This window comes from Caloenas nicobarica, chromosome 6 (assembly GCF_036013445.1).
Source record: "Caloenas nicobarica isolate bCalNic1 chromosome 6, bCalNic1.hap1, whole genome shotgun sequence".
NCBI lineage: Eukaryota > Metazoa > Chordata > Aves > Columbiformes > Columbidae > Caloenas > Caloenas nicobarica.
Window position 1 is genome coordinate 24973970 of NC_088250.1, and position 14162 is coordinate 24988131.

The 14162-nt window shown below is 52.1% G+C and overlaps 1 protein-coding gene across 1 annotated transcript in view; it reads right to left on the reverse strand.

Annotated features, from left to right (window-relative positions):
• Positions 1-9590, reverse strand: part of SLC4A3 (solute carrier family 4 member 3) — a 29503-nt gene extending 19913 nt beyond the window's left edge. Inside the window, exons 1-5 of the mRNA XM_065637360.1 lie at positions 9533-9590; positions 8168-8324; positions 4381-4712; positions 3794-3936; positions 2835-3046 (exon numbers count right to left, since the gene is read on the reverse strand). Coding sequence (XP_065493432.1) covers positions 2835-3046; positions 3794-3936; positions 4381-4712; positions 8168-8324; positions 9533-9586 — 898 coding nt within the window. The 5' untranslated portion in view covers positions 9587-9590. The remainder of the gene's footprint in view (positions 1-2834; positions 3047-3793; positions 3937-4380; positions 4713-8167; positions 8325-9532) is intronic.
• Positions 9591-14162: the final 4572 nt, after the last annotated feature.

The window sequence follows — 14162 nt, forward strand, 5'->3', positions numbered from 1 at the left end:
CTGGAAGAGGTACCACCAAGGAGTAAATAGCTGGGCAAGTGGCACTAGCTGGACATGAGCTTGCTCTGCACACAACTGACTCTGGTATCTCTGCCTTCTCTGCCTCTGCCGTATCTTTCTGCAGGATTAATCCACAGTGTGGATTCATTGTGCAGAAAGAATTAAGAGTTGACTGTATAGCACATCTTATTTCAAGCACCTGCAGTATTAGCTGTAGCAATCAATGAATGCCGTAACTGCTAGCGAAACAGATTTCCCCACTTTATAACTGATGCAGAAGTGATCTGCCCCTTCTACCTTCTCAAGAACAGCCATCCTTTCCGAGGTGAGCTTGGGGCTATTTCTCACACTTTTAATGTATTTGCTCAGCTTGGGACAGCTGACGGAGCCAATTTGCTCCAGGTTTCTATTTTGAACTTTGCTGCTATTATACTATTTATCAATTTACAGTAACAAGTAGCAGACCCAGGCAGAAGCAAATCCCCACTTGCTGGTCCCTGCGGAAGCACAAAGGTAGAATTTTCTTCCCTGAAGGCTTGTAAAGATGAGCCAGCTGAGAAAGAGACCATGATGCTGGGACTGAGAGGCAGGGACGCTAAGTGTTTTGCCTGAGATCACAACACAGAGGGGCTGTGGCAGGACTAGAAACTGAACCAAGGCGTCCCAAGTCCCTGTTGTGAGCACTCTGCCTCCCTACTCCTGCAGGTGAAGCCAGCAAATGGGTGAGTTCTGGAGCCTGGCCACCCTCCCACATGCACTTCTAAAATCCCCTGAAAACTTAACACATGATCTGGATGAGGACATTCGGGCAGCCACCACAGAGCTATGAATATGAACAGTGATACACAAAGATACCTTTTAACTGCAGGTTATCACACCTGCCGAGGAAGGACCCCCTGTGCAAGGTGGGAGCAAGGCTCCCATTTCTGCACGGTCCCCAGGATGGCTCAGAGATCCAGCTCTCAACACAGGATATGTGGGTACTGAAAGGGATGCAGAGAACAGAAAGATACTCTTTGCTCTTGGGATTCCTATTTGCTCCTTCCCTGCTTTTGCCACTCTTGCTTCCTTCCTCTTTTTCACCTTCCAGCACCCCGGCCAGCCTGCCATTAGTCCGTTTCACAGCCATGCTCACACCTGCAGACATAGGGGCGAGGTTATTTTTTCCTCTGGGCATTAGGCTACAGTGCAGAGCCCAGAATCTGAAACCTACTGCTGCTGTTGGACCCACAGCTCAGATCAAATTCCAGCAAACAGAGAGCAGCAGCACATTGTCACCTTGTGCCACAGATGGAAGGGGAAATGTCTCTGTCCTTATAAACACCTCAGAGCAGCTGCTTTTTCTCTGGCCACGGCACAGGCCACGTCCTGATAAGTACAAACAGCAAGATGCAGCTGCCTCCAGAGCTGCTCGAGCAAGACACAGACAGGGAAGAACCTCAGCACCACAACACAGATCTTGTACAGATCTGTACAAGGACCTTGGACAGACACACAGACACCAGGCACCTCCTCCAGTGTCCCCAGGCATATGGTGAGGCAGACGGTACCCCCTCTAACCCAGGAGATCAAGCTGACACAGAAAGGGTGCAGACAGCAAACGTGGGGATATGCACTTTAGTTGGGGGATCTGATCTATGGCTGCAACCGTGGGGTCACTGCTCCGGTACTTACAGGTGGGCTCCCCGTCTGGGTAGCCCAGATGGTTTCTGATGGCCTCCCATAAATCATAGTCTTCAAAATTGAAGGCAAATTCATCAAAGTCTTCATAGCCAAGTGAGTTGCGAATGCGGGTGCTTATCGCTACCTCCGGGCTGCTGCCCCCTTCCGATTCCTTCGCTGCCTCCTCTCTCTCTCCAAGGGTTGTCATTTTGTCCTTGCGAAGGTCAGGGGTCAGGTGCCATGAGTCACTCACCTTCAGAGGAGGGGTCCCGGTAGCCAGACTGACATGTGGAAAAGAAAGCAAGCTGCCCCTGGGGGAGCTTCACCGCAGCCTTGCTCCCAGCCTTGCTGCCTTGCTCCCCTCCTCACAGGGCATGAAGGTGCCGCTGCAGCAGCCCCTGGGGGCTGACGAGGTCCCAGGAAGTTCGGCTCCACTCAGGGATGCTTCCGTGGGGGGCTGCCCCACCAGCTCCTCGAGAGCAGGGTCCTTGCTCCGCCGCGGGGTCTCGTGCTGGCTGCCCAGGGATGCGGTGGCCGTGGCCCGGGGACAGCCAGGCTGTGCATGCAGCACCGCTGCTCTCCCTCGCTCCCCTCTGGTGTCTCCCTCCCTCTCCAGCCTGCAGAGCAACCTATTGAATTCTCCATGTCCTCGGGCCCGGAGCGTGCATTTCCATGACGTCTCTCCTGTCTGCCCTCGCGCTGCGCACAGGGGCAGTCCCCTCCGAGGCGCTCCAGAGGGGCAGCAGCTGATCCGCCAGCGGAGCGGAGGGGAGGGGAGGCTCCTCACCTCAGGTTTTCTGTGATGCCAGAGCTGGCGTGTCGCACAGAGGGCTGATTGCTGGGAAAGTGTGTCAGGAGAGGAGAGAGCTTGGTCTCAGGGAAATGCAGGGGGCCCTGAACTGAAGAGGGCAGTGGGGTGGGTAGATGAGCAAGCATCCGTGGGGTGGGTGTGAGTAGAAGTGCTGGAAACACAGGGACCAGCACTGCGGACACTGCAAAGCTGACTGAGAGGAGCCAGGGCTGCAAAAGCAGGGGCTGGGAGACAGGGAGGTGAGGATCATGTCTTCTGGGCAGGCTGAAGACCATGCCTGGAGCTGCTAGGGAAGAGGACAGAGCAGGGAGAAGCAAGGGACACGTGCACTAGTAATGTAGGCAGTATCACAAAACCTCACTTTTCATGCCATCCAAGTCAGCAGACGCCAGCATCTGGGCCTCGGCCTCATCCGTGGGGACGCGCTGGTATGCTGCGCTCTCCAGCGTGGTCATGCTGCCGATGCACATCCTCTCCTTCAAGTCATAGGTAACCCGCTGTCCACTTGTCACCTGGCCCCAGGGCTTGCGCTTCTCCCACCCGCGAGACAGACACTCTCGAGGCCCTGGGGGGCTATAGGAACCAAAAAGACCAATGAGTAAGGATGGGCACTAGCCCCTCTCAGTGGCTGGGGCCACAGAATCACAGAACGTTAGGGATTGGAAGGGACCTCGAGAGATCATCTAGTCCAATCCCCCCGCCAGAGCAGGAACACCTAGATGAGGTTACACAGGAAGGCATCCAGGTGGGTTTTGAATGTCTCCAGAGAAGGAGAATCCACAACCTCCCTGGGCAGCCTGTTCCAGTGTTCTGTCACTCAGCCCAGCCCTGACCAACAAGTCTCTGAGAAGGAGGAGAGCCAGGACTCACCTGTCCCAATATCTAAAGGTTGCCCCTTCTGCTCCTGCTTTCCCCCACTGCAGAGATCATCCCATGCTCAGTGTTGGGGACCCACCTCTGAGTCAATGGTCTCATGGCCCCCTGACTTGGTCGAGCCCTCTGAGGCTCCCAGCCTGCAGGTCAGCGTGATGGGGCAAGTTAGCAGGGAGGGAGGAGGGTGCTCCACATGTGCAGCCCAGTGCCCCCAAACCTGCAACTGGGGATCCCACGGTCCCAAGGAAGTCACAGGAGTCCCAGGGAGTGACTGTCCCACCAGGGAGCAGCCGTATGGCTCACAGCCACTCTCCCTCTGGGCCCCATGTCCCCTCTGGCTCAGCAGGCAAGTCCCAGCTGCGCACAGCTGCTGTCCCCTGGGACAGAGTCTGTGCAGCGACCCTGAGCCAGGGACAGCAAGAAGCAGCTCAGCAGACATTTGCCTACCTGCGGAGAGAGGCAGGGCCCTTGTCCTGCAGCAGGTCAGCGAAGCGTGGCACAGGGGACAGGATGCCACACTCCTCCTCCACGTGGAACTGCGCGGGGGCCAGAGCGCTGCCAGACTCCTCCTCATCGCTGCCGATGGTGAACTGCAGAGACGACAATCCTGACAGCAAGAGCTGGGACAGGCAGCCTTCACCTCAGTCCCTGATGTGCAGATCCTCCCCATGTCCCCACTCCCCCACATTGACTTCCCCCACATGCCACATACCCTGGGACCAGCCATATTGAGCCTGCCCATATCCTATATACCCTAAGAACAGCCCCATGGGCCTTACAACCCCAAAATGGTCATGCACACCCTCCCTAGCATCCACCCCAAGCAATGGCTTATCTGTCACTGTCCTCCAGTGCTCACCTGTGCTAGGCACAAACAAAACCACCCTTCCCACAATATTGTACAGCTACCATCTCTTCCCCTCAAGCAGCACACTGCCATGACCACACACCCTGGCACCCTCCCGGCACCAACCTTCCCACCACCTCCTCCCCAGCCTCTGAGCCCTGTCCAGATAGGGATGTCCTAGCCTTGCCTTTGGTTTGCTTAGGGGCTCCAGCTTAGGGGACGTGTCCTTCCCACAAGCTTCACCCTCAGAGTCTGCAGAAATCTCTTTCTCCTGAGCCTCTTCTGCCTCAGATTCTCCTTCTTCCTCTTCTTCTTCCTCTTCTTCTTCGTCTTCTTCCCCCTCCTCGTCCTCTTCCTGGATGGTGGGGGTCACCTCCGAGGGGGGTACTGAGGTTTTCTTCTTTTTCCTCCTTCTTTTTTTCCTCCTGCTGGCACGGGGGGGCCTCTTTTGGAACTTGAGGGCAGAAGGGAGGTGAGTGGAAAGGGGATGATGGATGTGGTGCGAGGCTTGGCGGTGGACTGAGAGAGAAAAAGAGAGTCAGGGGCAGGAAGAGGCTGGGAGGAACCTGCCAGGCGCCCCTCCAGGAAACAGCATGGTCTGGAGATCAAGGGCCAGGAAGGGCAAGGAGAGCCACCAGCCCGCAGGGACACAGCAAAACTCTTTCAGTGATGCGCAGGCTGTGTCCAGCCTGGGGTGGCTGGGGAGGCAGCCCCCATGCAGTGCCAAAGCACCCTAATGCAGCTCCACTGCCCTGGGGAAGGCAGAACTCCTCTCCCAATGCTGCCAAAAGCCATTCACATGGCTACGCAGAGCTGCGGTGGCCTGCCAGAGGCACCATCGCCTTCCTAAACACAGGGAAACATTTCTCACGTTCTCAAACGAGCATGATTTGGGCCCTTTACAAACATTTCTTTCCTGCGTAGTGTTCTTTGAGTTAAATAGATGCACCTTACTTATCATCCAGGCTTTGACAGAAAGTCCCTCCTGCATACCCACAGGGACCACAGACCAAGCCTTTTAGTGCAGATGCATCCCAGGTACTGCAAGGGCTTGTGCCTACCAGCCTCTGACACGCAGGTTCTATTAGGAGGCTGTCTTTTAAAAACCAGGGTAAAAAACAGGGCAGAAGGACTTTTCTTTAAACTAATCTACAAAGAGAAATTCATACAAGCTTGACCTGGGTGTCGTGGGAATTACAGAGTGAGAAGAAATTAATGGCATTTCTGAGCCTTCACTCAAAAACAATGATAATGCATCATGCAGGGAATAGGGTAAGCTCAGCATCTCCCCGCGAGAGAAGGGAAAGCCATTTCTGCCAGGTCTATCTGCAGGAACAAAGCCTCTCATAGACAGTGTGCAAAATGCACAGACCCTGGGGCTGCACCCAGAGCAGCTGAAATCACGGGGGCACCAGCCACTTTGCAAGGGGGCTTTGCTCAGCAGCTCTTCCTGAGGAATTGTTTCCAGCCTGTTTTGATTTGGTTCCTTCCCAGCTTTCCTGTGACATGGCAGCAAAATCTGTTTATAGCGAAAACTACCTTCAAAGGACATTTTCAATGGAAGCTGTAACCTTCTCCCTGGGAGAGCCGGGCAGGTTCATTGTTCTGCTGTCATGTTTCCTTTCCTTTGGTTTCTCAAGTCTTTTCTCCCTTGTTTCCCCCCTTGGGAACAGCAGGGATATTTCACACAGGCCCCGTGGTTCAGCAGGAGAGGCTTGTGGCAAGATTAGAGAAGACTGGGAATGGTCAGACATCTGCAAATGGGAAACAGTTTGGGCTCTTTATAAACACTTTTTCCTCCCAAAGTGTTCTCTAGTCCTCTGACTTACCTTGTCCTATTTCACTGGCAGGTTTTGGCAGAGAGGCCCTCTTGCCCCGCTGCTGCATGCCCATGGCACTGCTCTGCACACCATGGATGGGTCAGATGTGAATTTCTCACGTAAGAAGAAGCAAGGAAGGCCCCAGCTGCACACTCATTGCTCCTTCTACAGCACAAAGCCATTGGTGACAACATAGCCCATCTTTCTCTTCTGGCTTGTTCACATCAGCCCAAGACAGAAATGTTTATATTTTAGATCAGAAGGAAAGCAAAGCCTTGGGCTGCAGGGAAGGGCAGTGATGGTAAGTGGCTGATCTGGCACAGAAGAGGGGAGCACCACTCCTCACCCCTGCGTGCAGCACCTCTCGTGTCAACTGATCATGTCTTCACAGAGGTGGCCTTGGGGTGGGAAAAGCATACCTTTCCCAAACACACAAGGGAATGTGTTTGCCTTCCTCTTCGTCTTCCCTGTCTTCCTGCAACTCCTGTGTGCACAGCTCCTGCCCTCCTTCCCTGCTCCCTTCCTTGCACTGCCTGCCTGTATGGGAAGTTCCAAATCAGTGTCCTAGATGTTTGATTACACTTCTCAGTGAACTTGATACGAGAGATATGAAAAAGCAATTTGGACAGGGAGCCCAGGAGGAAGAGCCTACATATTAGGAATTCCTGGCTTTGAATAGGGCAGGAAACATTTCTAAACCTGGAGAGCATTCACCTCCGTGGGCTGGTATGTTATCTTTCAAAGTTTAATGACCTAATCAGATCTTCCAGCTTTGTGAATACAAACTGCATGAAACTTCTGATAAGCAGGGTTGACATAGTCCTAGATAACAGGGATACATCAGAAGCTCAGAGGAAAACAAGCTTGATTCCGACAAAGAAAGAAGGACGCTCCTATTAAGAAGAACAAAAAACCAAAACAGTACAAATCTCTAGTCAAATTTTCAAAGAAGCTTCCGCCATGCATGCTTAAGCAGACTGTCTATGTCCTCCAAGCCAACCCACACACCTGTGTACAGAGGCAGAGCTTCTGAGCAGGTAAGTCCTACCAGCACATGACAGGTATTCAACCCACAGCAAAGCTAGAAGCACCTTGCAGCCATGTGAGCAAGTGACTGTGTGCTCGGGTGGAAAGTAGTATTTGAATGGAGCCTCTGTAGGGAAATGACACAAGCAGAAAGGAGCAGCTGGGGTGTGCTACAGTAATAGACTTCTACCAGCAAATTTTTACAACAGCCATTGGAAATGAGTGTCCAAGCAGAAAACAGCCTGGTGAGGTACTTGGAACACAATATTCCCAAGACTGTATCCCACCAAAGTTAAGCTGGAAAATAAGCAGCATCTGACCGTGGAGAGCCCGAGAATGGGAAACTCTTCCAACTGTTGTTTCCTGTCTGCCACACAAGCAGGCTGCTGGCCGGAGGGCTCTTCTTCCTGCCTTTCACTGCTGTTACTACAAGGTAACACAACCCACCTACACCAGGCAATAGCTTAGGGCCACACTTGTGGGCACATTCACATTTTACAGCTAAAGTGAGCTTGGGAAGACAGGTTGCCTTCATCATGGAAGGGCAGTTAGAGAAATAAATGTGCTGATGAGAGGAGTTCAGGTGAGATAGCTACAGTATTTTAAATTCACACCCCATTTTTATTTTGCAGACCTTTCTTTGAGCAGATAAGCCTGATAGTTTCGTGGTTGCTATTTAGAAATACACAGGCATGTCTGACTAGAGCCATCTGCTTTCAGACTGGGGAGGACAGCCTGGCTTCTGGCCATATTTGGATGTTTCTTTGCAGCCATATGGAAGAAAAAGTTTCAAACTGGAAATTCCAACATGGAGGAGGTGGCTACAGAGGTCCCTGATGCTGGGCGAGGAGGTAAGCAAACGCCCTGGGCTGAGCTGTGCTGCTGCATGGGCTGGGCAGCAGCTACACCTGGGGAAAGCGGGGAACACAGGGAACAGACTGGGAAGAGGCCGTGGGTACTCATGCTAAACTGGGTGTACGTAGCACTTTGGGAACACTCTGAAGGGAGGAAGTGAATAGCAGGCTAACACGATCTGCAGGGTCCTGGCACAAGGCTGCAAAACACATCAGGCTGAGCAAGGGTTGGAGGCGAGGGCGGAAGTAGGTACAACAGTTCAGACCTACATACATTCAAAATCTTTCTCACTGTAGCTGCGTCTTTGCTTCTCCAGATTGCTTGATGCTGATTTGCTTATCAGGTCCCCAAATCTCTCGATTGACAAAGTCTTATCCAAGTCCTCATCGTCCTCGGCACCAGGAGAGGCTTTCTCTGCGCGATCTCTGCCCTGCACAGAAATCGCCAGACAAGAATCAAACACTGCAGACCCCTATAGCCCTCTGGATCCTCCTGCCCTGCAAACGGTGCTGGGCTTGCTGAGGAGCAGAAGGCTCCACACGACAAGGCTGGGACGTAGTTTCTCACTTAGAGGCACAGCTCTGTCCAAAACCAAGAGCCAGCACGAATCAACAACCGCCCACGCTGCACTCTGCAAAGGTACCTTAGTGGTCTTCCACACCTCCCCTGAGCGGCAGGTATCACAGGGCTGTGTCAGTGCCTGTCTTTCCTACCAGTGGAGACGCATGAGCTTTTGTGTCGCTGGAATTTCTCTCTCCTCACATGTACGTGCTGTCCTCTAGCCTTCCCTTTGCCCACTCTGCCCTCCCTGCCTTTCTTAGACCTCCCCTATTTCCCTCTAGGAAACAGCATCCCTGCTCTGGTGAGCTGCCCTTGGGTCAGTGACCACCCCGTGCTTTCCCACCTCCCCTCCACACTCCTAGGGGACCCCGTTCCCCTTGGCATGCTGTCTGCAGGCTTTTCTGCCTGTTTTCCTCCTGTTTCAGGCTGTAGGCATTTCTCTGCCCTTTGCTGGTGGAGATGAGCATTGCCAGGTGACTCCTGTCCTTTCTGCCTCCAGAGCAGTTCCAGCCGGTAAAATTTTCTGTCAATATAACCGAAATGCCAGCGCAGAACTGTTGTGGCCTCTCGTGTTTCCATGGAAACAGGAGGAGGCCCAACTGTGACAAATCTGTCTGTGCTGGGCAGAAAGAGGGAGCAAGGCGGCTTTAGCCTCTCCCTGCATCCCCCAGCTGTTCCCAGCTGTGCCCCAGGAGTGGCTCTGCATCTGTGGGTGAGACTGCTTCTCCTCTCACCTTAGCCTGGGTGTCCCAAGCCCAGCCTAAATGGGGAGAGTCTAACTGCAAGCTGCCCAGCCCCTCCTGCCACTTGCCTACCCCACCAACAGCACGTGAAAGCACAGAGATCCCACAGAGCAACCTCTGGGTTTTTCTGGATCACAGTTTGCTGTCTGCACGGAGAGAGGACGTGGACTCCTGGGCAGCCTTGGGGCACTCTTTGTGCACACCTGTCCCTGGCAAACGGAGGCCGTGTCCCCTACTGCAGCAGGCTGCCAGCACACAAGTCCCACACTCAGCCTGGCAGGAGCGTGGTCCCCAGGGAAGAGATGGCCCCACTGCTGCTGGATTCCCACCTCACCTGCTGCAGGTCGATGAAGACATCTCCTACGGGAGGGGACTCTCCAGCTGCCATTTTGTTTCAGGACCTAAGGGCCTGGCCAAAATATCAACCCTTCTCTTTCACCGGCAGGCACCCAGCAAACCTGGAGAGTGGCATAACCTGTGGAGAGAGGGCAGGACAAGGGAATGTCGTGGGAGACTGATGGCCACTGTCCTCAACCCCCCTGGCACCTAATCCAGAGAGGTCACCTCGCCAGCCCTCAGGGAACCTCCCCAGCACCACTAGGACAGGGCTGTCCCCCGGCACGCTGCAGGGAAGGGGCAAGAACGGCCCAGCCCGCGCTGCTTTGGGCACCGTCTCCAAGAGTTCAAAGGCAGGTGGGACCCTGTCCTCCTATGAACGACCTGCTGCTCGGAGGGTGCAGGAGCTGACCGAGACAGTGGCTCTGCATGGCTCCCGCACGGGCGGTGCGAGAGAAGGAAAGGCGTCCTGCTGAGCCACCTCTCCCCCTGCATGTCCGTGCAAATGCAAAGCCAAGGTGTGGCTGACCGCTGGGAAAGGATAAAGTTGGAGACATCAGGTGGTGGGAGGGCATGCCAGCAGCAGGCAGGAGAGAGGTCCTGTGCCACCTAGCTATAATTGGGCAGATCCCAAACTGGCCAGGAGAAACCTGAGAGATCTGTGGGGGCCAGAGAGACGGCACAAGGACAAACAGTTCAGCATTCAAACACCAAACACAAAACAACACGTTATAGGGAAAGAGGCCAACCTTCAGATCTGCACTGGCGTGGGCTGAGGGATGCAAAACACCCCATAGGCAGCCCGAAGGAGTGCTCGGCTCAATATGCAACTGCAAGTGAAGGTAATGAGGTGCCACGGAACACAAGGAGTGAGATGGAGACTAACACAGAAACAGCTCTAGTCATATCATCTACGGCAACAGCACAGGCTGAGCTCGGCATGGCTGCACCCCAGGAAGAGTTGGAGATGGCACAGAGACTGGCACTGGGAAGATACCGACATCCAAAACATCATCTGAACTCATACAGAGAAGAAGATGTAAGCATATGCACAGTGCTTTGGGCACAGGGATAAGCAAAGTGTTCTCATCTCATAGCACAAGAAATGGGACATTATTTAAAACTATGAGGGTAGAATATAAATTAATCCAGAACTGGCAAAAGAAAAACATTTTTTTCAGTGATGTCATTGAGGAGGAAAAAAATGCCAAGTCAGAGGATAGTTTGGCTACCTCTCCGGGTAACAAGCTGTCGTATTTATGACAAAGAAAGAAGTTAAACCCATCTTTTGGAACAAGCTATTCTCTAGATATGAAAGCTTTGGAAGGTTATAACCTGGTGATCTGCTGAGGGGTTTCTTACTATCTCATCTGAAGTACCTAGTATGGGCCACTGTTCAAGACAGGCCACTAAAACGCTAAAACAGATGGTCTAAAGGTGACACCAGTAGCGCCACTTCATCATCCCTCCTTCTATCTTTGAAGATCTCCAGAAAGTGCTGCTACAGCCTCTGCTTACTCCGCAGAGTAAGCTTACTACCTGAAGGCACACATTTAGGTTACTCAAACCAAAAATTGCAGGGCCACCTGTAAGGCAAGTTTTTGAGGAGCTGACCTGACCACTGATGAAACATGCTGCCTTGGTCCCCCCCCAATTACCAGGAACAAGGTAAAACTTAATGGAAGAAACCCCCTAAATGCACCTCATTGAACTCTTCAGAAATTGAATCCCTTAATGAGACCTGAACAGCTCAAGAGAAATATGCTGCCAAGACAGACATCTAAAAATCAAATGCAGAGTCCAGGCCATAGGAACAGGAGAGAAAAGAAGGAAAATACCAAATCTATTCTGTAGATCTTAAGCTGTAACATTTAGCTTCACATCCCGTTTTCCAAGAAAGAGCAAAAGGGTTCTGAGAGAGAAAGCAGAAAAAAGGAGAAATGTCTGGAAATTATCTGTAAGTAGAGACTGAGCTGCTTTTTAGTAGGAGACATGATAGAGAAAAGGGTAATACATGGCTTTTATTTCCTTCTGCATTTAGCTAAAGAACAGGGTATCATTCCATGAAAGCAAACAGCAGCACATTTGAAACTGCAGGCAGGGGATGCTTTATTCCAGCAGGAAGAGCTGGCGGGGAAACCCGGCTCTGCAGTCCTGCAGGGCCATGGCATCACGACTGTTAGAGAAAGGACTGGGTATTTGAAAGGAATACAGGAATACAACCCACATTTAGCAGGTGGGTTGGACTAGATGATCTCCAGAGGCTCCTTCCAAACCTAACCATTCTGTGGTTCTGTGACAATATCCACAGCTACGGACTGCCTGCAAAAATGTGTTGCAAGCACTGCTACTTCAGGGGGCGAAATGAAAACGGGGTTTTGGACAGCAGCTCCTGTAGTGGCAGAATACTTAAAACCTATCAAAACGGTAAAAGTAATATAACAAAAAAAAAAAAAGCCAATGCTCAGCTCCACCTCTGTGTCACTAACATGCATTGTGGGGTCTCCAAAGGAAGCTGCAAACTATCAGCAATGTTGTAAAACAATGTGCTTTGTTTCAGGTCAAGCTCAGGTTTGTCTGGAGCCTGGCAGAGGTTGGCAGGGGCATCTGTGCTCCAGGCGGGAGGAAACCCACACCTGGGAGAACTGCTGGATGCAACGAATGCTGCTGGCTCCAGCTTCACAAGATGTTACACTGAGTTTAAAACTACAGCCTGACTGCCTAAACGAAGTTAAAAGAGAGGGAAAATCCAGCATTTAATTTTTCTTCACCCACCAAAGCAGCGTATTCTGAAACATGCTGAAAATATGGCATTCTAACAATGCTGCTGAACAGCTAAAAGCAACAGTTGTACTAGTAGTAAAGGAAGAGAGCCCTTGGGACTTGCTTTGAATTCTCAGGAGGACTACAAGGTGCTCATGGGGTTTCCATCAATCCCCTGCTCACCACGCTGTGAAAGCAGGACACAATTTGGGGCGGGGGAGCGCGCTGGGGACAGAGCTGCCAGAGGGACCCACCGCCTCGGGGCAGAGCAAGCGACAAGGACAGGATGTGTGTTCTCTGATCCTAACCCCATCGGGTGTCCAGCCTTCTCGAGAAGGGAGAACCTGTGGCCTGGGAGCACTGGTGCTCCCTTTCGGTGCATTAATTGATGGTTGGCCACTAGAGGCCACTTGCCCCTTGTTCTGTGCAACCTCTGCGAGAAAGGCTGGATGGACACCTACTTGCATCTGACCTGGCTTTTCTATCGTCCACAACAGAAGGAGTTCAGAGAAGAGCAACAAAAAATTGCCAGTAGGCCAGAGGGATTGATTTATAAGGAAAGGCTAGGAGCTAAATTTGTCTAGCATAATATGGGATGACTAAGATGGGGAGGGGACAAGCCAGCAGTCTGGAAAAATCTCAAGGGTGTAAAACAGAACTAAAGATTTTTTTTTTCAGGCAGCCCTGCACGGACTTAGATGTGGGTTAATATTTAAAAGAGAAACTTAACATGAATATCAGGGAGAATTCTGCTAATGAGCATCATGCTGAAGTGCCAGGCCTGCTGGCATCACTGCCTGGGCTGCCATAAGAAGAACATAAGACAAAAGGGGAAAAAAAGAAAGAAAAAAAACAAAACAGTAAAGACAACTAAATGAATGATAGCTTCATCCTACTATATCTCCTGGTTGTCAGGAGTATGTGATTCAGCATTCCTGCTAGAAGTAATTTTCAGTAATAGAAGCATCGTGTGAGCAGGCCAGATTCGAAGCAAGGCCAAAAAAAATCCACAGCCTGCCGACCCGTGCGCACTCACACCTCCCTGCTCTCTCTGCAAGCACATCAGTAAACAGAACTGGCTCACGTCAATCACCGTACTGCGTACCGACCATCTAGGCTAAACGAACGCTGAAGGAAAGCGAGCAGGCATGCCCCTGCAATGCTAGCAGCTACGGCATCTCCCACATGTTGCTAACAGGGACTCCAGTGGGGCTCCCTCCGACCCCCAAAAGCTGTTTCATAGTGCCAGTGCAGGAGCTTGTCTGTTTTCCTGCGAAAAATGCACCTGGCACATCTTTGAGGGGCAGAGGCGAGCAGTTCATGCTGCCTGTTTGCACTACAGATGAGCCAGGAGGGCGACAGCAGCTGCCCCAGCACCGTGAGCAAAGGGCTGCATGGAGACAGACATCAGGGCCCCCATCCATCTCCTCAGCTCTTCCCTAATCCCCTGGCCATTGGGCTGAGAATAATTTAGCTGTGGAGCGTCTAGACAAGGAGTGGATGTTAAGATAGGGATAAAGCCACAGGGGCAAAGCTGGTTTGGGGACAGAGGAGGAGAAGAGACTCTGGCTGATAGACACAGATGGGAAGAGCTCAAAAAGGAGAAGGATTAGAGGCCTGGGAAGATTTTCCTGGGAAGACATACTGATGAGCCTGTTCATGAAGGAGAGGAGCAGGAGGGGTGCTGCTGCATACACCAAAGCATTGGGATGTCACTGAGGCTGTCACAGCTTCAAAGCTGAATGAAAGGGGGGGGCATCGCACAGCCCCTACTTCTCCCCTGCCACAGCAGAGAAACAGGGACACACATACCAGAATGAAAAGGCAATGTATAAGACAGTAAACACACAAAGTTTTCAGGCACG